General features: G+C 36.0%; 1 protein-coding gene across 2 annotated transcripts in view; it reads left to right on the forward strand.

The window, feature by feature from the left end:
• The window catches only part of TAOK3 (TAO kinase 3), a 182,652-nt gene that overhangs the window by 84,708 nt on the left and 72,355 nt on the right, over positions 1–25,589 (forward strand). For both annotated transcript variants that reach the window (XM_081802106.1, XM_081802107.1), the window contains exons 3-9: positions 6,990–7,199; positions 15,134–15,205; positions 15,606–15,707; positions 19,405–19,450; positions 20,336–20,432; positions 23,035–23,148; positions 24,339–24,430. In XM_081802106.1, the coding sequence (XP_081658232.1) occupies positions 7,080–7,199; positions 15,134–15,205; positions 15,606–15,707; positions 19,405–19,450; positions 20,336–20,432; positions 23,035–23,148; positions 24,339–24,430 (643 nt within the window). In that variant the 5' untranslated portion in view covers positions 6,990–7,079. The remainder of the gene's footprint in view (positions 1–6,989; positions 7,200–15,133; positions 15,206–15,605; positions 15,708–19,404; positions 19,451–20,335; positions 20,433–23,034; positions 23,149–24,338; positions 24,431–25,589) is intronic.

The following is a 25,589-nucleotide window of genomic DNA, read 5'->3' on the forward strand; positions in this document are numbered from 1 at the left end:
TCATTTTGTCTTCTATATCACTACTTCTCTTTTCTGCCTCATTTATCCTAACAGTTAGGGTCTCCATTTTTTGTTGTTGTTGTTTTTGTTTTTGTTTTTGTTTTCAACAGATATTTATTGATCTATATTTTTCCAGCATTATTCCAGAATTACACGTTCCTCTATTCTCATATGTGGGGGATTTCTTATCATATATTGATATAGACTTATAGATTTTATCCAATACCTAAGCAGTAGAATCTTTCACCTCGAAAAAGTCCTATTCTCTTTAGAATGCAGGTTTTTTTTCAAGTTTAAAATGGGGGTGTGCTCTAGACTATTTCTCTAAAGTGCCTTCTAGCTCTAAGTGTGTTTGACTTTTTTTTTTTTTAAAGTAGGCTCCACACCCAACGTGGGGCTTGAACTCACAATCCCGAGATCCAGAGTCACACGTTCTGCAGGCTAAGCCAGCCAGGTGCCCCCAAGTGTGTTTGACTTTTAAGGGATTGTCAAAATTACATACTCCATCTAGCTTAGTCTCTAATTTGCCTATTGGATGATCAAGATATTTCTTTTTTTTTTTTTTTTTGACTGCATCTCATTAATAGCCTTTTTGATTTTGACTTGGTTAGATTTTAGTTCTTTTATTTCTCCAGAAGGGGATTCTCTGGTGTCTTCTATGCTTTTTTTCAAGCCCAACTAGTGTCTTTATAATAGTTATTCTGAATTCTAGTTCTGACATCTTATGTCCATACTGATTAGGTCCCTGGCAGTCAGTACTGCCTCTTGTTCTCTTTTTTGAGGTGAGTTCCATCTTGTCATTCTGACCAGAGAAGAAGAGATGAAGGAGAGAACAAAAGACTAAAATGGCAACAACAACCCCAGAAAAATATACACTAAACAAATCAGAAGAGACCCGAAACTGAGGAAAAAGAATTAAAATAAAATGAAAATGAAAAAAAATTTTTTTAAACACAAATATAATCAGACAGGTGAATGGAATAGAGCAATACACTGGATCCTGTGTGTATTTTGGTCTGTTTGTTAGAAAACTAGATCCCAAAATTGTAAAGAAAGAAAAACTTATATATGTACAAAAATCAAATTAAATATAATGAAAGGATAGAATGTAGCTATAAAAATGAAAATTAAAAGATAAGATAAAACAAAAATAACAACAACAACAACAAAGGAAGGGATATAAACAGACAAGTGAACAGAACAGAGCAATGCACTATCTTCTGAGTGTATTTTGGTGGGTTTGTTAGAAGAAACTACATCTCAAAATTATAAAGAAAGAAAAACATATATATACAAAAATAGAATTAAATGCATTGACAGGATAGAATGTAACTGCAAAGATGAAAATTTTAAGACTGTAACAAAACAAAGAAGAAGAAAAAAGAGCATATGATCAGACAGGTGAATAGAAGAGAGCCATACACTAGATTTTGGGTGTGTTTTGGTCTGTTAGAAGAAACTATATCCCAAAATTTTAAGGAAAGAAAAACTTACATATATATAGAAATAAAATTAAATACAATGAAGGGATAGAATGTAACTGTAAAAATGACAATTAAAAGATTTTAAAAAGGAGTTGATAAAATAGGAAATTGATTGGAAAAGGAAAGGAAAAAAAATTTTTCTAATTGAAAGAATAAGAATCATGGGGGAAAAAGTCATGAATTCTATGTGCTATATTCCCCTAGCACTGGAGTTTTGCAGTTCTCTTTGATCAGTAAACTTGGTCTTGGCCAGAAGTTCTTGCTGATCTTCTGGGGGAGGGGCCTGTTGCAGTGATTCTCAATGTCTTTGCCCCAGGCAGAATTGCACCACCCTTGCCAGGGGGCCATGCTAAATAATCTGTTCTGGTTTGCTCTATGTGGCTTTTGTTCCCTGAAGGCTTTCTGAGCAGCTTTAGAGGATAAGAATGAAAATGGTGGCCTCCCAGTCTCCAGCCCCAGAGCCTAAAGCTTGGGGCCCAACTTCTCAGTGTACCACCAGAGAAAAGCAGTCAGTCACTCCCGTCTCCCCGGTCTCCGGCTGCACTCCATGCTTACCCTGCCTGTGACCAAGGGTTTCTATCTCAGGCACACGACCCCATTTCGAGTCTCCAAACCCTGCAGACTCCTGCAGAACACTCCTTCACCACTCCTCTCCTGGGGAGGAAGGGGTGTCTCACTGGTACTGCCACTTGCTGGGCCCCGGCTCAGGGAGCAGTCACCCGATCGTGCCATGGTTCATGGTTTGTGACAACCCCGAGCTGAGAGCCCACTCCTGGGCTCCCTGATTGCAGCTGGCTTCCCTGCTCCAGTGCCTGGGAACTCTGCCTCACTCAGGCACCCCTGGTCTTCCTGTGACCCTGGGGATCCTGAGACCACACTGACCTACCTAAGGTTCTGTCCCTGCTTAGCAATGTGAGCACCTTTCAGGTGAGACCTCCCTCACTGGAGCAGGGTTCTGATTTTGTGTTCCACTGCTGTATCACTTTCTGGTAGCCGGCTTATGGAGACTCCCTACCCCCATGGTTTATCTTCCCATATATCAGAATCACTCAGATTCACTTCTCTGCACCTCCTACCTTGCAGAAAGTAGTTGCTTACATTATTTTATAATTCTCAATGTACAGGTCTTGTACATTCTTTGTCAGATTTATCCCTAAGTATTTCATACTTTTATGCTAGTGTGATGTTTTGAAGTTTTGGTTTCCATTTGTTCATATATAAAAATATAATTGAGTTTTATATATTGATCTTGGTCTTGTGTTCTGCCACTTTGATTAACTCAGTTATTAATTCTAGTAGCTTTTTGTAGATTGCACTGAATTTTCTACATAGGTGGTTATGTTGTTTGTCAGTAAAAGTCTCACTTCTCCCTTCCAATCTTGATGTCTTTATTTTTTTCTTGCCTTATTACACTTATAGACCATCCAGCACAATGTTGAAGAGAAGGGCTGAGAGCAGACTTCCTTGCTTCATTCCTAATCTTAGGAGGAAATCATTTGGTCTTTGACCATTACTTTTGATATTAGCTATAAATGTTTCATAGATTTCCTTTAACAGGATGGGGATATTACCTTCTATTCTGAGTTGGCTCATTTTGTCAGATGATTTTCTACATCTTTAGAGATGATTATTTGGCTTTTTTTCAGATTGTTGATTTGGTGAATTACATTGCTTGATTTTTGAGTGTTAAACCAACCTTGCATTCCTGGGATAAATCCCATCTACTCATGATGTATTACCCATTTTATATATTATTGGATTTTATATGCTGTAATTTTGTTATCAGTTTTTGCATCTATATTTATGAAGAATTTTGGTCTGTTTTCCTTCCTGTAATGTTAGTTGTTTCTGGTGGCAGATAATAAATCCAGTCCCTGTTACTCCATCTTGGCTGGAATCAGAAGTCCATTCATTGTATTTTTTAAGATATAGAAGTTATTAATTGCATATAGTCAATTTTACTGATTTTAGTTTATGACTTTTGCCTCTGGTGTCTTGCTTAGTATTTAAAGATTCACCTGAAATTTATTTAAGAAGTTTTTATGGTGTCATTTTTTTTGTATTTAAATATTCATTTCTTTAGAGAATCATTTTAGTCTAGAGTATGACATAGTGAAATATGTATTCTTCCAAATGATTATCCATAGTACTTAGCTTTATTCACACTGAAGCCAAAATATTTAAAAGTTTAGAATACATTTTTTTTAAAGATTTTATTTATTTATTTGACAGAGAGAGACACAGCAAGAGAGGAAACACAAGCAGGGGGAGTGGGAGAGGGAGAAGCAGGCTTTTCACTGAGCAGAGAGCCTGATGCGGGGCTTGATCCCAGGACCCTGGAATCATGACCTGCACTGAACGCAGACGCTTAACAACTGAGCCACCCAGGAGCCCCTAGAATACATTTTGATGATTGAAAAGATTTTAGTTCTCATAAATTTAGTTCAGAGATCTTTTTGTTTTTTCTAAAGACATTCTCATAATTTGCTTTTTTTTTTTTTTTTGGCATAGTCTTGAAAATGCATATCCTTGATTTAATGTATTGTTTCTCTTTTATGTTCTCAAACATAAGCAATGAAGACAATAGCACTTTTTCAATGTTAGTTTTGTACTTTTAGTCACTTGACTGACAACTAAATTTTTTTTTTTTTTTAAAGATTTTATTTATTTATTTGACAGAGAGAGAGAGATAGTGAGAGCAGGAACACAAGCAGGGGGAATGGGAGAGTGAGAAGCAGGCTTCCCGCCGAGCAGGGAGCCCGATGCGGGACTCGATCCCAGGACCCCGGGATCATGACCTGAGCCGAAGGCAGACGCCCAACCATCTGAGCCACCCAGGCGCCCCGACTGACAACTAAATTTAAGTCACTTTTTCAATAGTATTAATACATTGACTTTATACTTGGTTATCAATATTCATGGATTGTCAGGATGAGTGCCCAGGATTACAAGTGGAGTGTGCAGAGGAATCCCTTTTTCCTGTTTGAAACCTTTGATGGCTCCCCACCACCCTCAGGATAAAGTCCAAATTTCTTAATATGGCCTAAAAGGCCTGGTGTGATTTTCCTTGGCTTAACACCAGCTTTATATTTTCTCCTTCCAACTCTTTCATACATCCATATTGAATGAATTACTTTATTTTTTCCTAAAAAGGCATGCTTTTTCATATCCAAGAAAAAACAGACTGGGTCACCCTATTATATCTTCTATTAAATTTTTTGCTTTTTCATCATAAAAATCATTTATAACCATTTTGTTATTTGTATGATTATAGTGTAATGCTTATTCCCACATCGGCCTCTAAGCCCTTTAAGGACAGGGACCACATCCCATTGTACCTGGGACCAACCAACACCCAGTACATACCTGACAAATAGTAGGCACTCAATAAATATTTGTTGAGTCAGGAAAGAGTTGCCTGGATAGATGGTTAGGCTGCTGACCTACATATGCTAATGATTTAACTAGACTAACCATGTAATGTACATAGCTAACGCTGTCATGTCACAAGAGAAAAATGATTCTTAGCATTGACTACTTATATTTCTTTATTAACAATCCTCTTTTTCTCTTCTCCTTGAATGAAGCCTGTTGGCTCACATTTTTAAAAACACAATTTTATTGGCCAATAACTAAATTTCTAGCATAGTTATCTGATGGGTCAAGGAAGAAACACAAATTATCCTGTGATATGGTCAGTGTTGGAATGATTGATTCTCATGGCGGGGGGGAATATTTATAATACAAAAATATAGATGAAAGTTAATATTTCAGTATTTTTCAAAAAATAAGGATCTATATCAGCTAAACGTAACTATTAACAACCAATATATAAGCATGTCAAAATAATGTCCTTCTATTAATAGAAACTTTAAACTCAGAATATTTTGTAAAGCAGCAGAATAATCTGCCTCTTTAAGTGAATGTTAGCATAATCTCCAAATAGTAGCAGTTTGTTACCTAATTACCTATTCTATATGTATATATTGTATATTAAGAGCATGGGCTCTACAGTTAGATCTGGGTTTGGGCCCCAGTTCTGACAAATACTAGCTCCCTGATTATGGGGGAGTAGTTTTGCCTCCCAGTTCTAATTTGTTATATAAAATCAAAATAATAAAGTCCTACATTGTGAAGCTGCTATAGGGATTAAAGAAAATAATATATACATATATGGAACTTAGTGTTGCCTGACACAAAATAGTGCTTAATAAACCTTAGCTGTTATTATTTCAATATGAATTAGACCAAAATGCTTTTTTTTTTTTTAAGATTTTATTTATTTGACAGAGAGAGAGCACACAGGGGGAATGGCAGGCAGAGAGAGAGGGAGAAGCAGGCTCCCTGCAGAGCAGGGGGAGCCTGAGGTGGGACTCAATCCCAGGACCTCAGGATCATGATCTGAGCCGAAGGCAGCCGGTTAACCAACTGAGCCACCCAGGCGCCCCACCAAACTGCTTTTAAAAGCAGATTTATTGAGATATAACTCATTTAAAGTGTACAATTCAGTGGTTTTTGGTATATTAACCATTGTGCAACCATCGCCACAATCAGTTTTAGAACATTTTCATAACTCTATAAAGAAAGCCCCTCTCATGCTGTTTCTCTCTCGCTCGCTCTCTAAAAAATAAATAAAATCTTTAAAAATAAAAAAGAAAGAAAAAAGAAAAAAAAAAAAGAAAGCCCATCCATTTTAGCTATCACCGCCAAACTCTCTTTCCCCCAGCTGTAGACAACCAATAATCTGCTTTCTGTCTCCATAGATTTAGTTATTCTGGGTGTATTATATAAATGGAATTATTCAATACTTTGTCTTTTGTGACTGGCTTCTTTAACTTCGCATCATGTTTACAGGTTTCACCCATGTTGTAGCGTATATTGGTACTTCGTTCCTTTTTATGCCAGAGTAATATTCCATTGTACAGATGTACCACATTTTGTTTATTCATTCACCAAATGGACATTTGGGTTGTTTCCACCTCCGGCTACTATGAATCATGCTGCTGTCAGTATCTATCCGTACAAGTATTTGTGTGGACATATGTTTTTATTCCTCTTGGGTTTATACCAAGTAGTAGAATTTCTGGGTCAAATGGTAACTTGATTTTTAAGTTCTTGATGAACTGCCAGTCTGTTTCCCAAAATGGTGCACCACTTTATATTCCCACCAGCAGTTTTGGAGGGTTCTGCTTTCTCCACATCCTTACCAATAGTATTTGACTTTTTGATAGTAGTTATCCTAGTGGATATAAAATGATATATTACTGTGGTTTTAATGTTTATTTCTCTAATTACTAATAATGTGGAGCATCTTTTCATGTGTTAATGGCCACTTGTGTATCTTTGGTGAAATGTCTATTCAGATCCTTTGCCCATTTTTCTTTTGGGTTATTTGTCTTTTTATTACAAAGTTGTAAGACCAAGGTGCTTTTTAATATTAATTTGTATTGCCACCAACCAAGATGTTTTAGAAATAAGTTAATGTCAAACCTTATTTTTTTACAGGTACTAAAAACTTACCCCCAAAATATTTGTAAATGAGAGATAAGGCTGACTGGGATATCAAAAGCAAAACATTTGCATATACTGGACATCATGCGTAAAGGGGTGCCAAAGGACCCAGAGATTGCTGATCTCTTCTACAAAGATGATCCTGAAGAACTTTTTATTGATTTGCATGAAATTGGACATGGAAGTTTTGGAGCAGTTTATTTTGTAAGTAATTTTAGAATTGTTGAGAGAGATTAAATTAGGGGAGTTTGAATTCTACACATTCGATTACTTGTAAAATATACTTGCTTTTAGTGTTTATTCTATAAATTAAATGTCTACACTAGAGGCAAATACTCATTGCTAAAAAGGTAGTCCTAGAATTCTAGGCATTATTAAAGTCAGTGGAATCTCTGTCACCTGACTCTACTATCAAGGTAGTCCAAAAAATGTTATAAACTTGAATTTTGGCCCTATGCATTTCCTCTATATGCCAAGCTCTTCTCTGCCTCAGGGCCTTTATATATGCTATTCCTCCCACCTAGAAAATTCTACCTATTGCATCCCCATCCCTGCCTAACTCCTGCTTACCCTACAGATTTCAGCTTAAGTGTTACGTCCACAAGGTGTCCTTTCCTGTTCAACTGTCCAGCACTAAATTAAGTCTTTCTTTATGACCTCATAGCACCCTGTGCTTGTATGTTGTTGCATTTATCATGGTTGTAATGAAATAATTATGTGTGAGATTTTTTTGACTCATGTATGTTCCTCCCCTACATAAATGCCATGAGGGCAGGGGTTATGCCTATCTTATCTATTGCTATATCCCCAGTAACCTGTATAATGTCTGGTAATAGTAGGAAATCAATAAATGATGGACAGATGGATGTATGAACGGATAGCTACTCAGACAGGTGGACCAACAAAGATTTTTAGTAACATTCATGTCAATTCAGTATTTTAGGTTAAAGGGTATAATGCTTAGCCCCCTAGAGTCAGTTTGAATTCTTAAGACTGTGGTTATCTTCTGATAAGAAGAATGAGAAGTGACTGAAATGTTACCATAGCTCATTCACCAATTCATTATAGAAAATGTAGTTTTAATTTATTTATATAACCTTAGAAGTTCGCCTCATCAAAATCACAAATACTTAAGAGACCTAGTCCATGAAAGCAAGTGATATTTAAGTACTGCTTATTACTTATTTCTCCTCTAAACCTGTTATTGAATAGTTTTTTTTCTTCATCAAATAGCATTTGACTTTTAAGTGATCCTTTATGTTTTGGCATCTGGGTAGGGCTTATCTTCAGTTGTCCTTCCAAATAAGATTTTATTAATTGCATTTTTATTTCATCTTTTTGTTTCTAGCCAAATCTTCAGCCTGGGTTTCCCCTGAACTCTTTCTCATGCCTTTATGTCTGTGCTCAGCACTACCACTTCTCCTTTGCCCCCATTTAACATTTAGCTTCCACTCAAGTACATTTTATCATTAAGTGACCGTCCATGGCTGAAAAGTGTGCTAATTTTCTAGTCAACACTGCTATGTTAGTCTTTGGGCTTAGAATAGTATTTAAAGCCCAATCAAAGTCCTGCTTCCTCATTCACAGGGATGCTTTTTTCCCTTAAGTTTATTTATTTATATTTTTTTTAGTAATCTCTGCCCCCAACTTAGGGCTCAAACTCACAACCCTGAGATCAAGAGTCACATGCTCTATCAGCATGAGCCAGCCAGGGACCCCAGAGATGCTTTTTTTTAAGAGGATTTTTAAATTATAAATGTACATACAGAAGTGTGCATAAATATATACCCATATATTTTGATATGTAATTTAAAGAACAGTTAAGAGGTAAATCCCTTTATAAACACCAGCCAGGCCAAGAAATAGAATATTGCCAGCACCTCTGAAGCCCCTCTTATGTCTATTTTGAATTTTATGGTGATTATTTTCTAGTTTTTCTTTATACATAACCCACTTTCTTCTGCACCCCTAACAATACAATTTTGTTTTGCCTGGTTTTGAACTTTCTAAAAATTGAAACATTCTGTATATATTTGTTTGTGATCTACTTGTTTTGCTCCAAGATACTTTCCTCAGTCATCTTTTCTTTCTTTCTATTTATAACTCATTCATCCTCTCAGAATCTCTTTTGGCCAGAGTCAGAGGGTAGTTCCAATCTCTATCTGACTTTTGTATTTTAAAAAGCAGCTAGATATAATGAGCACTGGGTGTTATATGCAACTGATGAATCACTAAATTCTACCCCTGAAACTAATAATACACTATATGTTAACTAAATTGAATTTAAATTTAAAAAAATAAGTAAATAAAAAGCAGCTAGGCCCCTCTCAAAATTCTCCTTTTGACTACAGTAAACCAAGCATGTTTTGAAACTTATAAGCCTTTGGACTAAGGACAAAATGAGACCTACTTTGTAGGTCATTTGTAGTAGGCTGCAGGAGACCTAGCAATTTATTTGCTATTTGGGCTAAGTCCTGTCTATTTAACTAGAGTATATGCCTTTTGAAAATGAGGACTCTTAGGGCGCCTGGGTGGCTCAGTTGGTTAAGCGACTGCCTTCGGCTCAGGTCATGATCCTGGAGTCCCTGGATCGAGTCCCGCATCGGGCTCTCTGCTCGGCAGAGAGTCTGCTTCTCCCTCTGACCCTCCCCCCTTTCATGTGCTCTCTCTCATTCTCTCTCTCTCAAATAAATAAATAAAATCTTAAAAAAAAAAAAATGAGGACTCTTTCTAATATCTCTTTACAACTCTAAAGGTTAGCCCAATGTCCTGTTTACAGTAGGCACTAAATATATGTTATTTGTTGATATGATAGACTAGAAAAATCATAAGGATATCTGGGTGGCTTTGAAAATGTAATCATTAACTATATAGTATTTCCTATACGAGTAGTACAGGCCCATATAAACCCGTAAGGCATTAAAAAACAGATTAAAGGGGAATTAACTTACACTTTACTGTAAAACCTAGAAAAGCTTTAACCTTTTATCTATAATGGTCACACAGGTAATACCTGAGAATGGATTTCTCATTGGCCACAGTAATATTTATGTGTAGTTCCTCCCTCACTATTAATAGATTCTTCCTCTTGTTACTCATACCATGATAACCAAGAAGACTGTCATCTCTTTCTTGGACAACTGTAATAGCCTCCTAAGCCATCTTTGTGTATCCACTGTGGTCTCTTTAGTCTGTTGTCCACACGACAGTGAGCTTGGGGAAAAAAGAAGTAAATCTGATCAAAACCCTTACTGTAGCCAGCCTACAATGTCTTCCACAATGTGTCCCTGGTCGTAACGAAGCTATATTCCCTCTCGCTCTCATTGCCCTAGCTATACTATGATAGCTTTCTTCTGACCATCATCATAGGATTTTTGCATAAACTGTTCTTTCTGGAATGTTTCCCCTTTTACCTTCACCTTCTTAACTCCTGTTCCTCTTTTTGCTCTCAGCTGAAGCCTCATTTCTTCAGGGAAGCCTTGCCTGACCTGCCCATCCCCCCATTTTTGTTTCTCAGAGTAACACATACTCTTCTTTATAGCACCTGTCATAATTGCAATTTTACATTTGTTGGTTATGATATTTTTGTTACTGTCTGTAACAAGAGATAGGTACTGGGCATATTTACTCACAATTCTTAGCCCAATAACTGACACTTTTTGAATACCTAATAAGTATTCGTTGAATGAATGGGTAAATTATAAAGAACTCCGAGAACTTGGGGTACTGCTAATTAGTACTTTTCATGAATCCTAGTCATGCTAGCAAGCCATTCAGACCAGATTCTAGCAACCAACATTTTTATACCTAAACACCGTAATTCTGTTAGACTTTTGTAGTTTACAGCTTTTACACTAATGATGCCAGGAAATATGTTTAAAGCAAGCTCTCATAGACTCAATCAGCTGAGAGTATATTTAGAAAAAAACGGAAGCTATTGATGAAATACCTTTGTGTGTTTGGATTTACATAAGTGATTCAGAAATTAGCAGCATTAACAAATGAGATAGTAAGAAACTCTGTATGAAAGGAAAATAGAAAAGGACCGAGCATGTTCATTTTTTTATTCATTTAAACACAACTATGAAGTTTCTACATTTGTAGTGTTGCCTTGTTGAACTTCACATATCTTCTATAATCCACCTAAGGCTAATAATTTAATTCTGTCCTTCTGGGTATAATTATTACCTTTTAGTTGAGACTTAATAACTAAGGCAAAAAGAAAAGCTTATTTTTAATTTTTATATTTCTCTATAAATTAGCAACAAGTGGACAGTAATCTAAATGTAGCTGGAAAGGGTTGAGAAAATGTCAGAAACACATAGTACTCTAAATATTTTTTGAATCAGTGATCTTGCTTAAAGTTACTGAGATTATTAAGACACTTGGAAATGTTAAATATGAATGTAAGTTTCAAGAATAACACTTGACATGTGTAGAGGTTGTAATCATAATATTGTTTGAAGTACTGGAAAGCTGAGCCCCCACTGATAGTTTCCTTTTTCTGATTAAAACATTGATTTTTTTTTAAGTTTCAGTTCTGAATTTTAACCAGTATAAAATTGCATTAAAAATTTTACATCTAGGGCGCCTGGGTGGCTCAGTTGGTTAAGCGACTGCCTTCGGCTCAGGTCATGATCCTGGAGTCCCGGGATCGAGTCCCACATCGGGCTCCCTGCTCAGCAGGGAGTCTGCTTCTCCCTCTGACCCTCCTCCCTCTCATGCTCTCTGTCTCTCATTCTCTCTCTCGCAAAATAAATAAAAAAAAAAAATTAAAAATTTTACATCTAGGGGCACCTGGGTGGCTCATTCGTTAAGTGTCTGCCTTCGGCTCTGGTCATGATCTGAGGGTCCTGGGATCGAGCCCCACATCGGGCTCCCTGCTCCGCAGGAAGCCTGCTTCTCCCTCTCCCACTCCCTGCTTGTGTTCCCTCTCTCACTGTGTCTTTCTCTGTCAAATAAATAAATAAAAATCTTAAAAAGAAATTTTTTTTGGGGGGGGATGCCTGGGTGCCTCAGTCGGCTAAGCATCTGCCTTCAGCTCAGGTCATGATCCCGGGCTCCTGGGATCGAGTCCCACGTCAGGCTCCTTGCTCAGCAGGGAGCCTGCTTCTCCCTCTCCCTCTGCCTGCCACTCCCTCTGCTTGTGCTCCACCCCACCAACAAATAAATAAATAAAAATCTTTAAAAAAAAAAATTTTTTTTTTACTCTAAACCAACTCTTAACTTTAGAGAACAGACTGATGGTTACTAGAGGGGAAGGGGGAGGGGACAGGTGAAACAGGTGATGGGGATTAAGGAGCACCCTTGTGATAAGCACTAGGTGATGTATGGAGTTGTTGAATCACTAAATTGTATACCTGAAACTAATATTACACTGTATGTTAACTAACTGGAATTTAAATTAAAACTTAAAAAATAAATTTCACATCTGAGGGGGCGCCTGGGTGGCTCAGTTGGTTAAGCGACTGCCTTCGGCTCAGGGCATGATCCTGGAGTCCCTGGATCAAGTCCCACATCAGGGTCCCTGCTCAGCAGGGAGTCTGCTTCTCCCTCTGACCCTCCTCCCTCTCATGCTCTCTGTCTCTCATTCTCTCTCTCTCAAATAAATAAATAAAATCTTAAAAAAAAATTTTCACATCTAAGAAAAATCATCGTGAAAATGTTTTTCAAATATTGAGTCTGTGCTCCCGTAGGCAGGTTTTGTAAGGAAATATACTTACCAAGTCCTAAGTAATGATTACTCTGTAAATGTAAAGAAACATACATATATTACATTTATTATATATATAGTTTTTGAAGATTTATTTGTTTTTAGAGAGAGAGAGAGCATGTGCGGGGGGAGGGGCAGAGGAAGAGGGAGAGAGAGAATCTCAAGCAGACTCCCTGCTGAGCACAGAGCAAGACACAGGCTCGATCTCAAGACTCTGAGATCATGACCTGACCCGAAATCAAGAATCGGACACTTAACTGAACCACCTAAGTGCCCCAAGAAATATATTTTTATCCTAGGGTAACTTTTTTCAAGTCTCTGTTTCCAAATAAGCATTGATTATAAATAACCTTAATAAGCAATTAGACAATGCCCTCTGATTCCATTTGTGTGGGTCTTTTTTTTTTCTTTTTATGAAGGTTAAGGATTTGTTTTTTAAAAAATACCATTACAAGTTAAAATTCCTCATTGCTTGAGCATTTCCTAAACCTTTCCCAGTCTGTTTAACCTGCACAATACATAGATTCACCCCCAAAATATCCGCTTTTCAGATACAATCACTCTAACCTTTATTATAATACTGAATTCACATCAACTTGTCTTTGTTGCTGTCATATAAGCAGTCTTAGAGTTAAATTTTAAAAGCCAGCAAAATGAGAGATTTTTATTTTTAACAAAAGTCCATCTGTACCTTCTAAATGAACAAAATATCTAAAAAATGCCTTTGTAGAGGCCTGCTGATGTGAAAACTCTGACTAGTGGGATACCTTATTTTTATAATAGGTACTTTTGCCTTTCTTTAGTGCTTATAAAAAAAATTTTTTTTTTCATAAATAAAAATCTTTAAAAAAAAATAAAAGGGCGCCTGGGTGGGTCAGTTGTTTAAGCGACTGCCTTCGGCTCAGGTCATGATCCTGGAGTCCCGGGATCGATTCCCGCATCGGGCTCCCTGCACAGTGGGGAGTCTACTTCTCCCTCTGACTGTCCCCCCTCTCATGCTCTCTATCATTATCTCTCTCAATAAATAAATAAAAATCTTTAAAAAATAATTAAAAAAAATTTTTTTTCAGTGTTCATTTGTTCAGCATTTTGTCATTCAGTAAGACTCTGGCTGAATTTTTATATCAATAAGTTGTTCATTTTTTAACTTAAAAATTTTTTAATTAGAAAAAAATTAAAAAATTTTTTTAATTAGAAAGAAATTCACTGTTTTATCTGAGGAGCTTCTTTAAGTGTTTTTAAGAACGTGATTCTACATTTTTCTCTAAAATTGGTGACCTGATTTTATCAGTGAGTGAATTCCAATCTTTTACCTCAGAACCACTGCTATAGCTTTACTGGTTTACAATAATAATATCATAGAATCAAAATAGCTTACTGCCATCAGGAGTACGGCACTGATGCAGAGCTCTGTTATTAGAAGAAGCCAAAATTAGATAATCTTTTAATGTCTTCTATTTATTTTTCCAAAAATTTTTAGAAAATTATCTAGTTTTAGATCTCTTAAGAAAATCTGGAGGAAGACTATTACTTGAGTTATTTGTTATTTTCATGTGTGCTTTCACTGAATTGTATTTGGGGTATGGAAACGCTATATAGAGATAATTATGAGACAAGGCAGTCTTTATAGATGAAGACACACACACGTTTGTAAGTATATATGTAATACATTCTTACTATAAAACATAAGTCCCCTTGGAAGTGAAAGTCCCTCTTAAAATTAATCTTACCTTCTGCATTGTTCAATACAGTAGCCACAATTTAGATTTAAATTAATTAAAATGTAAACTCCATTTCCTCAGTCACTGTAGCCACATTTCACATGCTATCATATACAATGTAGATATAAAGCATTTCCATCAAGACAGAAAGTTCTGTTGGACAACACTGCTCCAGGGATTATCACTGATATATATTCTGGTATAAATTCTCTCATATTCTTTCTATACATACACTCACACTAATATTATTTTGCAAAAGTAAGATAATATGCAGCTTGTTTTTTTACATCTTTCCATATTTCTGTATATTCATATATATTATCTCATACTTTTACTGTTTATTTCATCATGTGATTGTACCACATTATCTAACTGGTTCTCCATCGATGGACATTTTATATGGTGAAGCCAGTATGGATGTTTTGGAAATTTGACTTGTTTTTGTTTGATTGTATATATAATTTTTAAACCCTAATCCTTTTTAATATTATGGTCTTTGCATGTATATGGATAGGGATCTAAAGAAGCTGTACTTTACAGTGGGGGGGGAAATGTCTATCTAGCCTATCAGAAGTTGCAGCATCTTTAAACTATGATAGTAAAGTGTGAGAATGTTATTTAAAGTCTCTAGTCGAATATTTAAGTTAAAGTGGCTGAAACATCATTCTCTTTTATTTATTTTTTCTTCTGCTGTCTCAACACAGGCCACAAATGCTCACACCAATGAGGTGGTGGCAGTTAAGAAAATGTCCTACAGTGGGAAGCAGACACATGAGGTATGTTAAAGACAGTTGTATACCTAAACTGACATAAACCAGTTAGTATGAAATTGATGGTAGAAACAAAGTTCTTTAAACATTTATCATAGTTCTTTTTTTATTCCTTTTTGTGGTGTATATAATAAATATTCTTAATATTCTACCTCAATCAACTAATTTGTGGAATAGAACATAAGTTAGTATAATAGATTTATCATATATTTTATCATATATCATAGATTTACATTTACATGTACTAAAATTAAAGAAATAACACAAGTTTAAACGGCTTCTTCATTTATTAAACTTTTACTTTGTCCATTTAAAATAATGAAAAGAATACTATATAGGTATACTTGATAGTAAAATACTATTTCCAGCCTAAAAAATTATACCATTTTCTTTATTACTTCAATAGAAATGGCAAGATATTCTCAAGGAAGTCAAATTTCTACGACAATTAAAGCATCCTAATACCATTGAGTATAAAGGTTGCTACTTGAAAGAGCACACTGCTTGGGTAAGTCAAAGGACCTGTATTATCATTTATTTCCAATTAAATTTTTTTTCTCTTTTTTCTGTTATCTCTTTGTTTTTTTTATTTAATTTTATTTTTTTAAAGATTTTATTTATTTATTTGACAGAGAGAGAGCTAGCAAGAGCAGGAACACAAGCAAGGGGAGTGGGAGAGGGAGAAGCAGGCTTTCCGCCGAGCAGGGAGCCTGATGCGGGGCTCGATCCCAGGACCCTGGGGTCATGTCCTGAGCCACCCAGGCTCCCCTCTGTTATCTCTTTGATCTGTAAAATTATCAGTCCCATTTCTGACCCATTTGACTTTTGTTATCAGTATTTAACATTTGTTAATACCTCAGAGTGTGCCATATGGTATACATTCTATAAGATTAAATATGATATCTAGCCTATGGGAAATTTTATTCTATAAACAATTAACAGATAGTGAAAAGTTAGTACCATTTTATGATTTATTTGCAAAAGTAAAAGGCAGATCCTTTTATTCTCATCCTAGAATTTTTACTGTTGTAATTTCTCATCCCCCACTCAAATTCCCCCAAAATTCGGGATTATGCTTAGTATTACCATCGTGGTCTACGTTTTATCAGACAGGGCCTAGCATGTGATTAAAATGAAACAGTCTTGGGTGTCTGGGTGGCTCAGTTGGGTTAGTGTCTGACTCTTGATTTCAGCTCAAGTCATGATTTCAGGGTTGTGAGATTGAGCCCTATGTCGTACTCTTTGCTGGGTATGGAGCCTGCTTGGGATTCTCTCTCTTCCTCTCCCTCTGCCCCCAGTCCTACCTCAAAAAAGTCTTTTGTTCTACTCTATCTTTTTAGTATATTTTTACATGATTGTGTTTCTGTGTTTAGGTTAGCTACTGTTTAGTACATGAAAATGCTATATACTTTGTACTTTATCAGACCTTACGTTCCAATTTAGAGTCCAATCTAACTGTCATTTATTGAGATTCATTTATTGAGAAGTTACCATGTACAAGTGATCTCCAGTTAGGGAATGGAATTTTTGTTCCCAGATGGACTATCAAACAATATACTTAAACATAAACAGTTCTTTTCAAGCAGCTTTTAAGATATATAGAGTCGTTGCTTCTGTTCTGAGCAGAAGAAATTAATCAGAGGAGTATTTCATTATCTGGACATCAGTTCTCTGGCAATCTCAGCCATCTTAAATGAGTCAAGAAAGGGATTTTACGCATGGAGGCTTGAGTTTCTCTCTCCCTCTGCCCTCCTCCCCCCACGTTGGCTCAGTCTCTCTCTGTCTCAAGTAAATAAATAACTCTATTTAAAAAAAAAAAAAGGTAGAGCAACTAGAGCTGTTAATGTCAGGAGCAAACAACTAGCCACAGCTCAGGTGTCCTTGTGTTATGGAATAATAGGGAAAAGATAAAATGATCAAAATATACATTAACATAAAAATTTTAAAAATATAACCATAACTGTCCTAGAACCATATTCTCTCCATTTGGTTTTAAAGTTCTGTGTTCATATTCCATATACTCAGTTAAAGGAAGTTATATGTGCATATTAATTTACTTAGTTTTTTTTTTATGATTTTATTTATTTCCTTGCCAGAGAGAGAGAGCTCACAAGCAGGGGGAGTGGCAGGCAGAGGAAGAAGCAGGCTCCCTGCTGAGCAAGGAACCCGATGCGGGGCTCGATCCCAGGACGCTGGGATCATGATCTGAGCCAAAGGCAGACACTTAATGACTGAGCCACCCAGCGCCCCAAACACTCCTTCTTTAACCAATTTTGATGGAAACATTTCTTAAACAACTAAGTAAATTGGGATGCCTGGGTGGCTCAGTCGTTAAGTGTCTGCCTTTGGCTCAGGTCATGATCCCAGGGTCCTGGGATCGAGCCCCGCATCAGGCTCCCTGCTCCGTGGGAAGCCTGCTTCTCCCTCTCCCACTTCACTGCTTGTGTTCCCTCTCTTGCTGTCTCTCTCTCTGTCAAATAAATAAATAAATCTTTAAAAAAAAAAATAAAGAAGGAGTATTTGTCAATTATACCTCAATAAAGCGGAAAAAATAGTGCACATAAAAGGCTAATGTTTATTATGGTATTGATTTAATGTGGAATCTCTCATTTCACAATAAGAAATAAAATTATACGTCACACCAGTTAGAATGTCTAGTACCAAAAAGACAAGAAAAAACAACTGTTGGCAAGGATGTGGAGAAAAGGGAATCCTTGTGCATTGTTGGTGGGAATGTAAATTGGTGCAGCCACTGTATGGAGTTTCCTCAAAAAATTAAGAATAGAAATACCATACAATCTAGTAATTCCACTACTTGGTATTTACCCAAAGGAAACAAAAGTGCACATTTGAAAAGATATATGTACCCCTTTGTTTATTGCAACATATTTATAATAGTCAAAGTATGGAAGCAGCCTCAGTGATACTGATAGATGAATGGATAAAGATGTGGTGTACATATACAATGTAATATTACTCAGCCATAAAAAAGAATGAAATTTTGTCATTTGCGACAACATGGATTGACCTAGAGGGTATTATGCTAAGTGAAATAAGTTGGACAGAGAAAGACAAATACCATATGATTTCACTTACATGTGGAATCCAAAAAAAACAAATGAACAAACAAAAAACCAGGAACAGACTCATAAACACATAGAACAAACTGTTAGTTGCCAGATGGGACAGGGGTAGGGGAATGGGTGAAATAGGTAAAGGGAATTAAGAGGTGCAAACTTCCAGTTATAAAATAACAAAGATGAAAAGTACAGCATAGGGATATAGTCAGTAATACTGTAATAACTTCATATGGTGACAGATGGTAACTACGCTTAGGGTGGTGAGCATTTCATAATGGATAATTGTTGAATCACTATGAAGTATACCTGAAATCAACATAATATTATATGTCAATTATACTTCTATTAATACGTAAATAAAATTAATGTTTCTGAATTTGCTTATTTTAATGTCAAGCAGAAAACTATAATAAAATTTCAAAACTTTAAACTTCTGTGTTTCTTATGTTTTAAATTATTCTGGTAATGGAATAATTTTAACATATATAGTTATATATTTAATTACATATATAAATATATAATGAATTTAATAGTTTAGATGTGAATATATAACTCTGTTATACATAATAATATAATATATGGGACGCCTGGGTGGCTCAGTTGGTTAAGCATCTGCCTTCAGCTCAGGTCATGATCCCAGAGTCCTGGGTTTGAGTCCCACATCAGGCTCCCTGCCCTTATAGTCTTAGAACATTCCAGTTCCAAGGAGGAAATAAAACCATATGATAAAAGTTATAAAAAATCAATTAGTGTCAGATGACCAAAATTTAATCCAGGTCAAGTAGGTCAGAATACTTACTCTCAGGGCACCTGGGTGGCTCACTTGGTGAAGCATCTGCCTTCGGCTCACGTCATGATCCCGGGGTACTGGGATTGAGTCCTGCATCGGGCTCCCTGCTCTGCAGAGTCTGCTTCTCCCTCTCCCTCTGTCCCTCCACCCTGCTCATGTTCTCTTTCTCACTCGCGCATGCTCTCTCTCTCTCGCTCTCTCAAATAAATAAAGAAAATCATTAAAAAAAAGAATACTTACTCTCCTAGCATTCTTAGTTCCTTGGTTACTTAAGTTGGTTTTAGCAGTTTCTTATTAACTGTCATTATTCTGGTTATTATTTTAATCTATTACAGTTGGTGATGGAATATTGCTTAGGCTCAGCCTCTGATTTGTTAGAAGGTAAGAATAAAAGCACTATCCCCCTCCTTTATGTTCTGCCTTGACCAGAATAGTATCTACTCCTATATTAAAGTGCAATTTGGGCAAAGCAAATGGATGCTGACTCATACCTAAGGGTTGTGTGGATGAGCTGTGCAAACTTTATCTCTGCAGTGGCTGAAAGTGTCTCGGGAATGATTAACAGCCCTCCTGCTGTTCAGTGCATGGCCCATCCAGGGCAGGTACTTACTAAAATGTTCGGCTAATATGATGTATGTACCCAAAAACGTCAAATGCATATGTATATATGAAAGAGAGGTAGATGGTATCAAATTATATTGATATTTAACTCCTTCAAATATCTTGACTTGACCCAGTTCTCTTCTGCAAATACTATTATAATCAGAGACTGGGTTAAAAATTTACATTAAAAAAAAAACTTTTTTATATCACCCTTGATCTCTGAATAGAAATTGCTTATTAGCTGCTTTCACAAATAATGAAAACCTGTAGTTAGAAGAGGTAATTATAGATGCTCTGTGGAGAGGAGAATAATACAACCTAAAACATTCTAGGCATTTAAAATGTCAGAAAGGACTGGTAAATTTGGGCCTGGCCAATTGGAATCAGTGGTGGCTTTGACTTGCAACTGACAGGTCAATTAACAACTCATTACAGTGAATATCAGGCTTTGTTTTATTTTGTTTTAAGGAGTTTGTTTGTTTGTTTGTTTTTGTACTTGAGTTTCCTTTTATCTGATTATTTATTGCAATTCTATAGGAAATATGGTGGATGTGTTCCCAAATTGTCATTTGAGAGTATGTAATTCAGTTTGGTATAACTGTGTAAGATTTTAAGAAGAATGCAACTGATTACTACTTCTGAATTTTTCTTTTCCTTCCTCAGTTCACAAAAAACCACTTCAAGAAGTGGAAATCGCTGCCATTACTCACGGTGCCTTGCAGGGGCTGGCCTACCTGCATTCTCATGCACTGATTCATAGGTAAGACTGGAGACCAGTTACATGTCAGTTACAGGACTATCCAAGGAATCTTGAAAGTTAGTGCCTGCTCCACTTTTTAGGGTGCCTGTGGATTTATAGGAAGCAAAGAGATTGCTGCTGCTGCTGGATGTAAGAAGGAAAGTTGTCAGAATTTAGCTTCTGTCTCTTGGTCTGTCCCAGATGTTCACAAAGACTTGCATCACCTCTGTTCTATAGGTAACTGTTCTCCAAGGCAGGATGTTGCAGGAAAATTTGAGGAAGGGCCCAGCAGCCTTTTGATACAATGCCAAGAAGAAAAGAAAATTAGCCTTCCTTCCATATATTTATTTCCTAGCTGAGTTTCTTCTCCTTTTCCTGTTGCAAATAACAAGTCAATATTATATAAATACGTGCTATTTCATAACTTTAAAATATTGTGCTTTTCTATAGTCCACATAGATATTTAGGAAGATATTATTGTATTTATCTTGGCAGCTGAAGAAACTGAGACTCTGAAAGATTAAAATAATTACCCACAGTTTCACAGGTTTTACATAATAAAGATTGAAGCTCAGATTTCCTAACTCCTAATCCAAGGCTTTCCCCTACCTTTTATTTTCTCTACCACAACTCCATTGTCCTCCCTCCAGTCTACTTCCTCCTACTAACTTCTCCTAAATAAAGATGTTCTCCTAATCTTTCCTTCTCTCAGTAAAGAACTGCTAGTACAGTTACTTTAATGAATGGTGGCAGAAGTGGTGGAATATGGGGTAGATATAAAGGATCCAATGGCTCAAAAACAAAAGAAAAAACTTTGACATTTACTAGGAAGAAATGAAACTATTACATCATAGGTTCCCCTTTTGCTTCTGTTTTAATCACCCCAGAGTAGCCATTATCAGTTACTGGTACAGCAAAGGCAGAACTTCCTCAAAATAGGCAGACCAAAATTCCTGCCGTGAATTTGGCTTATGTATAATAAAGACAAAGAATGAACTTAACCATATCTAATAAATGCTGATAAAATGGATTTAACCATAGTGTCTATGGGTTTGACAAAAAAAATTTTTATAGTACGTTTTTTTGTTACCAAAATGTCATTACCAAATGCCAACTTGTTTATATATGATTTTTCTGGTTCCTGTTTAAAGCCATGGTTCATTTTTTTGTGCCTTTGTTAACAAAATCTGCATATTGATTTAATGTTTTATATTCTATATTATACTTTATCTTCTTTAGTATATAAAAGAAGTTGAAAAAACAAAGCTTTTAAAGTGTGCTCCCCGGGGCGCCTGGGTGGCTTAGTCGTTGGGCGTCTGCCTTCAGCTCAGATCATGATCCCAGGGTCCTGGGATCGAGCCCCACATCAGGCTCTCTGCTCCGCGGGAAGCCTGCTTCTCCCTCTCCCACTCCTCCTGCTTGTGTTCCTGCTCTCCCTATCTCTGTCTCTGTCAAATAAATAAATAAAATCTTAAAAAAATAATAAAGTGTGCTCCCTATTTAAAAATAAAAACCGTGTCTCAGATTTATTATTTTGATTTGACAAGTCAGTGTTCTAATTGAAGGTAATAGAGAAGAGGTATTTTTCTTTTGTTAGATAAATAAGTGTTTTTTTTAGTTCTCTCTGCCAATGCCTAATGTCATCTTGAGTAAAGAAACTGAATTTTCAAGAGAAAATTTTTGGAGACATTGTTTTGGAAACATTTGAACCTTCTCATTTTCAGCTTCCGTTTTCCTCATTCTCTCTGCTTTGTCTTTCCACGGCCCACCAATTTATAAGTCTTGGTTCCTGGTACTCATTACACCTCATGCTTTTTTTGAAGAGAATCAAGAGTACACCCATGTCTTTTCATTCTAAATTATCATCCTCAACAATGAATATTTTAAAATAATATTTTGAAAACTTTTCTGCTGCATAAAATATCTAATAGCTTTAGTAGTAACAGCTTGCGATTCTTTGTAGTAATACAATAGAAATGCAATTTCCTAATCCCTAATCCTTGTTTGTTTTGATCTTTCAGGGTCTTCTTTTTACTGTACAGTGTTATTTTTAAAATAACACCTTCCATATAACATGTACCCTCAAATGCCTTAGAGTTGCAGTTACAATTAAGGCAGAGAGAAAGGGTCACAGGCAAGAAAGAAAAGGTATGTGTGTAGTTGAGGTTTATTGGTAGGTAGATAATACAGTTATTGAAGGTTTATTTAGACTCCAAAAATGTTATGTAATTTGGAAAAGAAAAAAAAGAGGCAGTTACAAATGGCACCAATTTTCCCAGCAGAAGGGATACTGTTGATGACTGGATTTAGCATCTGAGAATATGCTTTTTTAAGTGTAGCGATGGAAAAGGTTTCCTTGTCTGCCACGTCTGTCTGCCTTTTTTCTCACTGCATTCCTTCCCTCTAAATAAAGCTCTACCTTTTAGTAATTACTTTGATCTACCTGTAAGTACATCCAGGAATCTGGGCCCCCGTATAACATGCGGTAATTACTAAATCCCCTTCTGGCTATCTGAGCAAGGTTTTTTTTAATAAACTTTTTGTCTTATTAATTGCATGCTCTGACCTATTCCATAATCAAAGTTGAAAAGTAATTTTCTAACCCTCTTATTTTTTCCTATAGGGATATTAAAGCAGGAAATATTCTTCTAACAGAGCCAGGTCAGGTGAAACTAGCTGATTTTGGATCTGCCTCAATGGCTTCTCCTGCCAACTCCTTTGTGGGCACACCTTACTGGTATGTAGAATTTAAAAACTAGAATTTTAAAATATACATACATGAACAAGATGGGCTCAAAGCATTGCTTTTGTTTTGTTTTTTGACAGTGTCTCACCATGTGCCTCAAATGAGATTTCATTAAAGGATAGAAAACTCACTGGCAAAAAAAAGAAACACTCTGACTTAGTATAAAATTTCCAGAGACTTTAAATTGTTCAAATAAGGTTGATGTCACTGTGTGTAAACTGAGCAGGATTATCAACTCACTGACCAAGCTCAGGTTTTAGATTTCATTTGAAGTTTCTTTTGAAACTTTCTCTTGAAGCAGAATCTCTAGGCAAGGACAAAGTAGTTTCTTTAACCTTCTCTAGTCAACAAGCATAAATATTACCTTTCAGTGAAAGAAATCCGGTTTCTTTTTTTTGTTGAGTTCTTTTTTTGAGACTTTTCTTAGTTTGTCACTCTGACTGAAAATTTCACCCCATCTATTCAAGATGCCTTTCCTTCCTTTCATAGATAAACTAGAATTTCATTGTATCTTGGACAATGACTTATATCCCTGGATAATTACTTACCTACTAAAAAAATTAGCTACTATTTGAATTTCCTTTCTGTCAATGATCATCAAGTAGCATTTACTAAGCAGGCACTTACATATAGTAACAGAAAAAAAAAAAACATATTAAACTGATAAGACCCCTGCCCTCCTATGGAAATCCATTCTGGACAAACAATATCCATTATCATAGCCTGTTTGTTTATTTTTTGAGTTGCAATATCTTTGAAATATCTGATTATATTGTTTTAAATAGTTCCATAAGTATTTTCTATGTTGTCTATAGTTATTTGTTTAAGTATTTCCTACATATCAATCCTTTACAAATCTTTCTGAGGTAGCTACTAGAATTCTCTCCACATTACAGATGGGAAAACTGATATACAGAGAGGTTAAGTAATTTAGCCGCGGTAAAACTGATAGATAATGGTGGAACCAGGATTTATTGAAAATAATGTGTTATTTCCTGTAAATCCTTGAGTATAATGTTTATGTTTTGAACAGTGTTTTTCCAAATGACTTGTATAAGGAAATAATATCTTTACTAGACAAAATTTTAGACTGTGCTCAAACAGCTATTTCACCAAATCACTTCATTAGATGAATTTTGTTTTTAATTTGCAACTCAAATTTTGTACATTACATTTGGCAGGATGGCTCCAGAGGTGATCTTAGCTATGGACGAAGGACAGTATGATGGGAAAGTTGATATTTGGTCACTTGGAATCACCTGTATTGAATTGGGTAAGTGAAAGAGTTGTGTTTCTTTTTGGTTTTGGTTTTGTTTTTTTTTTTTAGATTTTATTTATTTGACAGAGAGAGACACAGCGAGAGAGGGAACACAAGCAGGGGGAGTGGGAGAAGGGAAAAGCAGGCTTTCCGCCGATCAGGGAGCCCAATGTGGGGCTCGATCCCAGGGCCCTGGGATTATGATCTGAGCCAAAGGCAGATGCTTAACAACTGAGCCACCCAGGTGCCCCAAAAGAGTTGTTGTTATTGTACTTTTGAAAATCACTCCTGACTATAATTGTTAATTCATTCATCCTGCTATTATTTAATGGGTCACTGCTCTATGTGGGCCAGGCAGCGTGAATTTATTAAATGTTTTTTCTATGCTTTTGTATAACATCAGAAGATTCCTTTCTCTTTGCTACATTTTTGTGTTATTAATTTAAAAGAGTTTGGGCAGGTATAGCAAATAACAAATGTGGGAATATACAATAATAAGTATTAATATTTGAAAAACATCCATTCTCCATATCATGAATGATAACTTATGCCCTTCCTTCCCAGTAGTAATTTAATTTCGACGTGTATAAGGGAAATCTAAAAAAGTAATAGCAGGCTTATCCAAGATCTGACTGTAAAAACTCTATTTGACCCATTTACAGAGCAACCTCAGAGAAAACTTCTTGTTAGAAGATGCCCTCTGCTTTAAAGTTGTTCCCCAAACATTGTTGCATTTACATAAAATTGTCTAACATACCACAGATTCTTGATCCTCTGGTTGTATTTTTTGAACTTTAAATGTATCCTAAAGTCACCTTTATCTGGGGCTATACTGGCAGATTTAACCAATGATTCTCAGGTCACTGGTGGGGCAGATAAGATTACTGTGGAGTTGGAGAAAGTGATGCACAGTTGACCTTCCAAAGCCACTGAGATCCGGCTCCAACATTGCCTTTATCTAGATTTTTATTTAAAATTTTTATTTATAATTATTTTATTTATAATTTTATAAATACATTTAATTTAATTTTTTCATCAGTTTTTTAAAATTTCTTCATCTAGTTTTTTGGGTTAATTTCCTCTACTCTGGTATCCAAATTGATACTGTAAGAATTTCTGAGCTCCAGTTTGACTCTCAGACTGTAGTTTTCTTTATCCTGAAATGTTTGGCTTG

Source organism: Leptonychotes weddellii, chromosome 13 (assembly GCF_054177405.1).
Source record: "Leptonychotes weddellii isolate Sample4059 chromosome 13, ASM5417740v2, whole genome shotgun sequence".
Taxonomy (NCBI): Eukaryota; Metazoa; Chordata; class Mammalia; order Carnivora; family Phocidae; genus Leptonychotes; species Leptonychotes weddellii.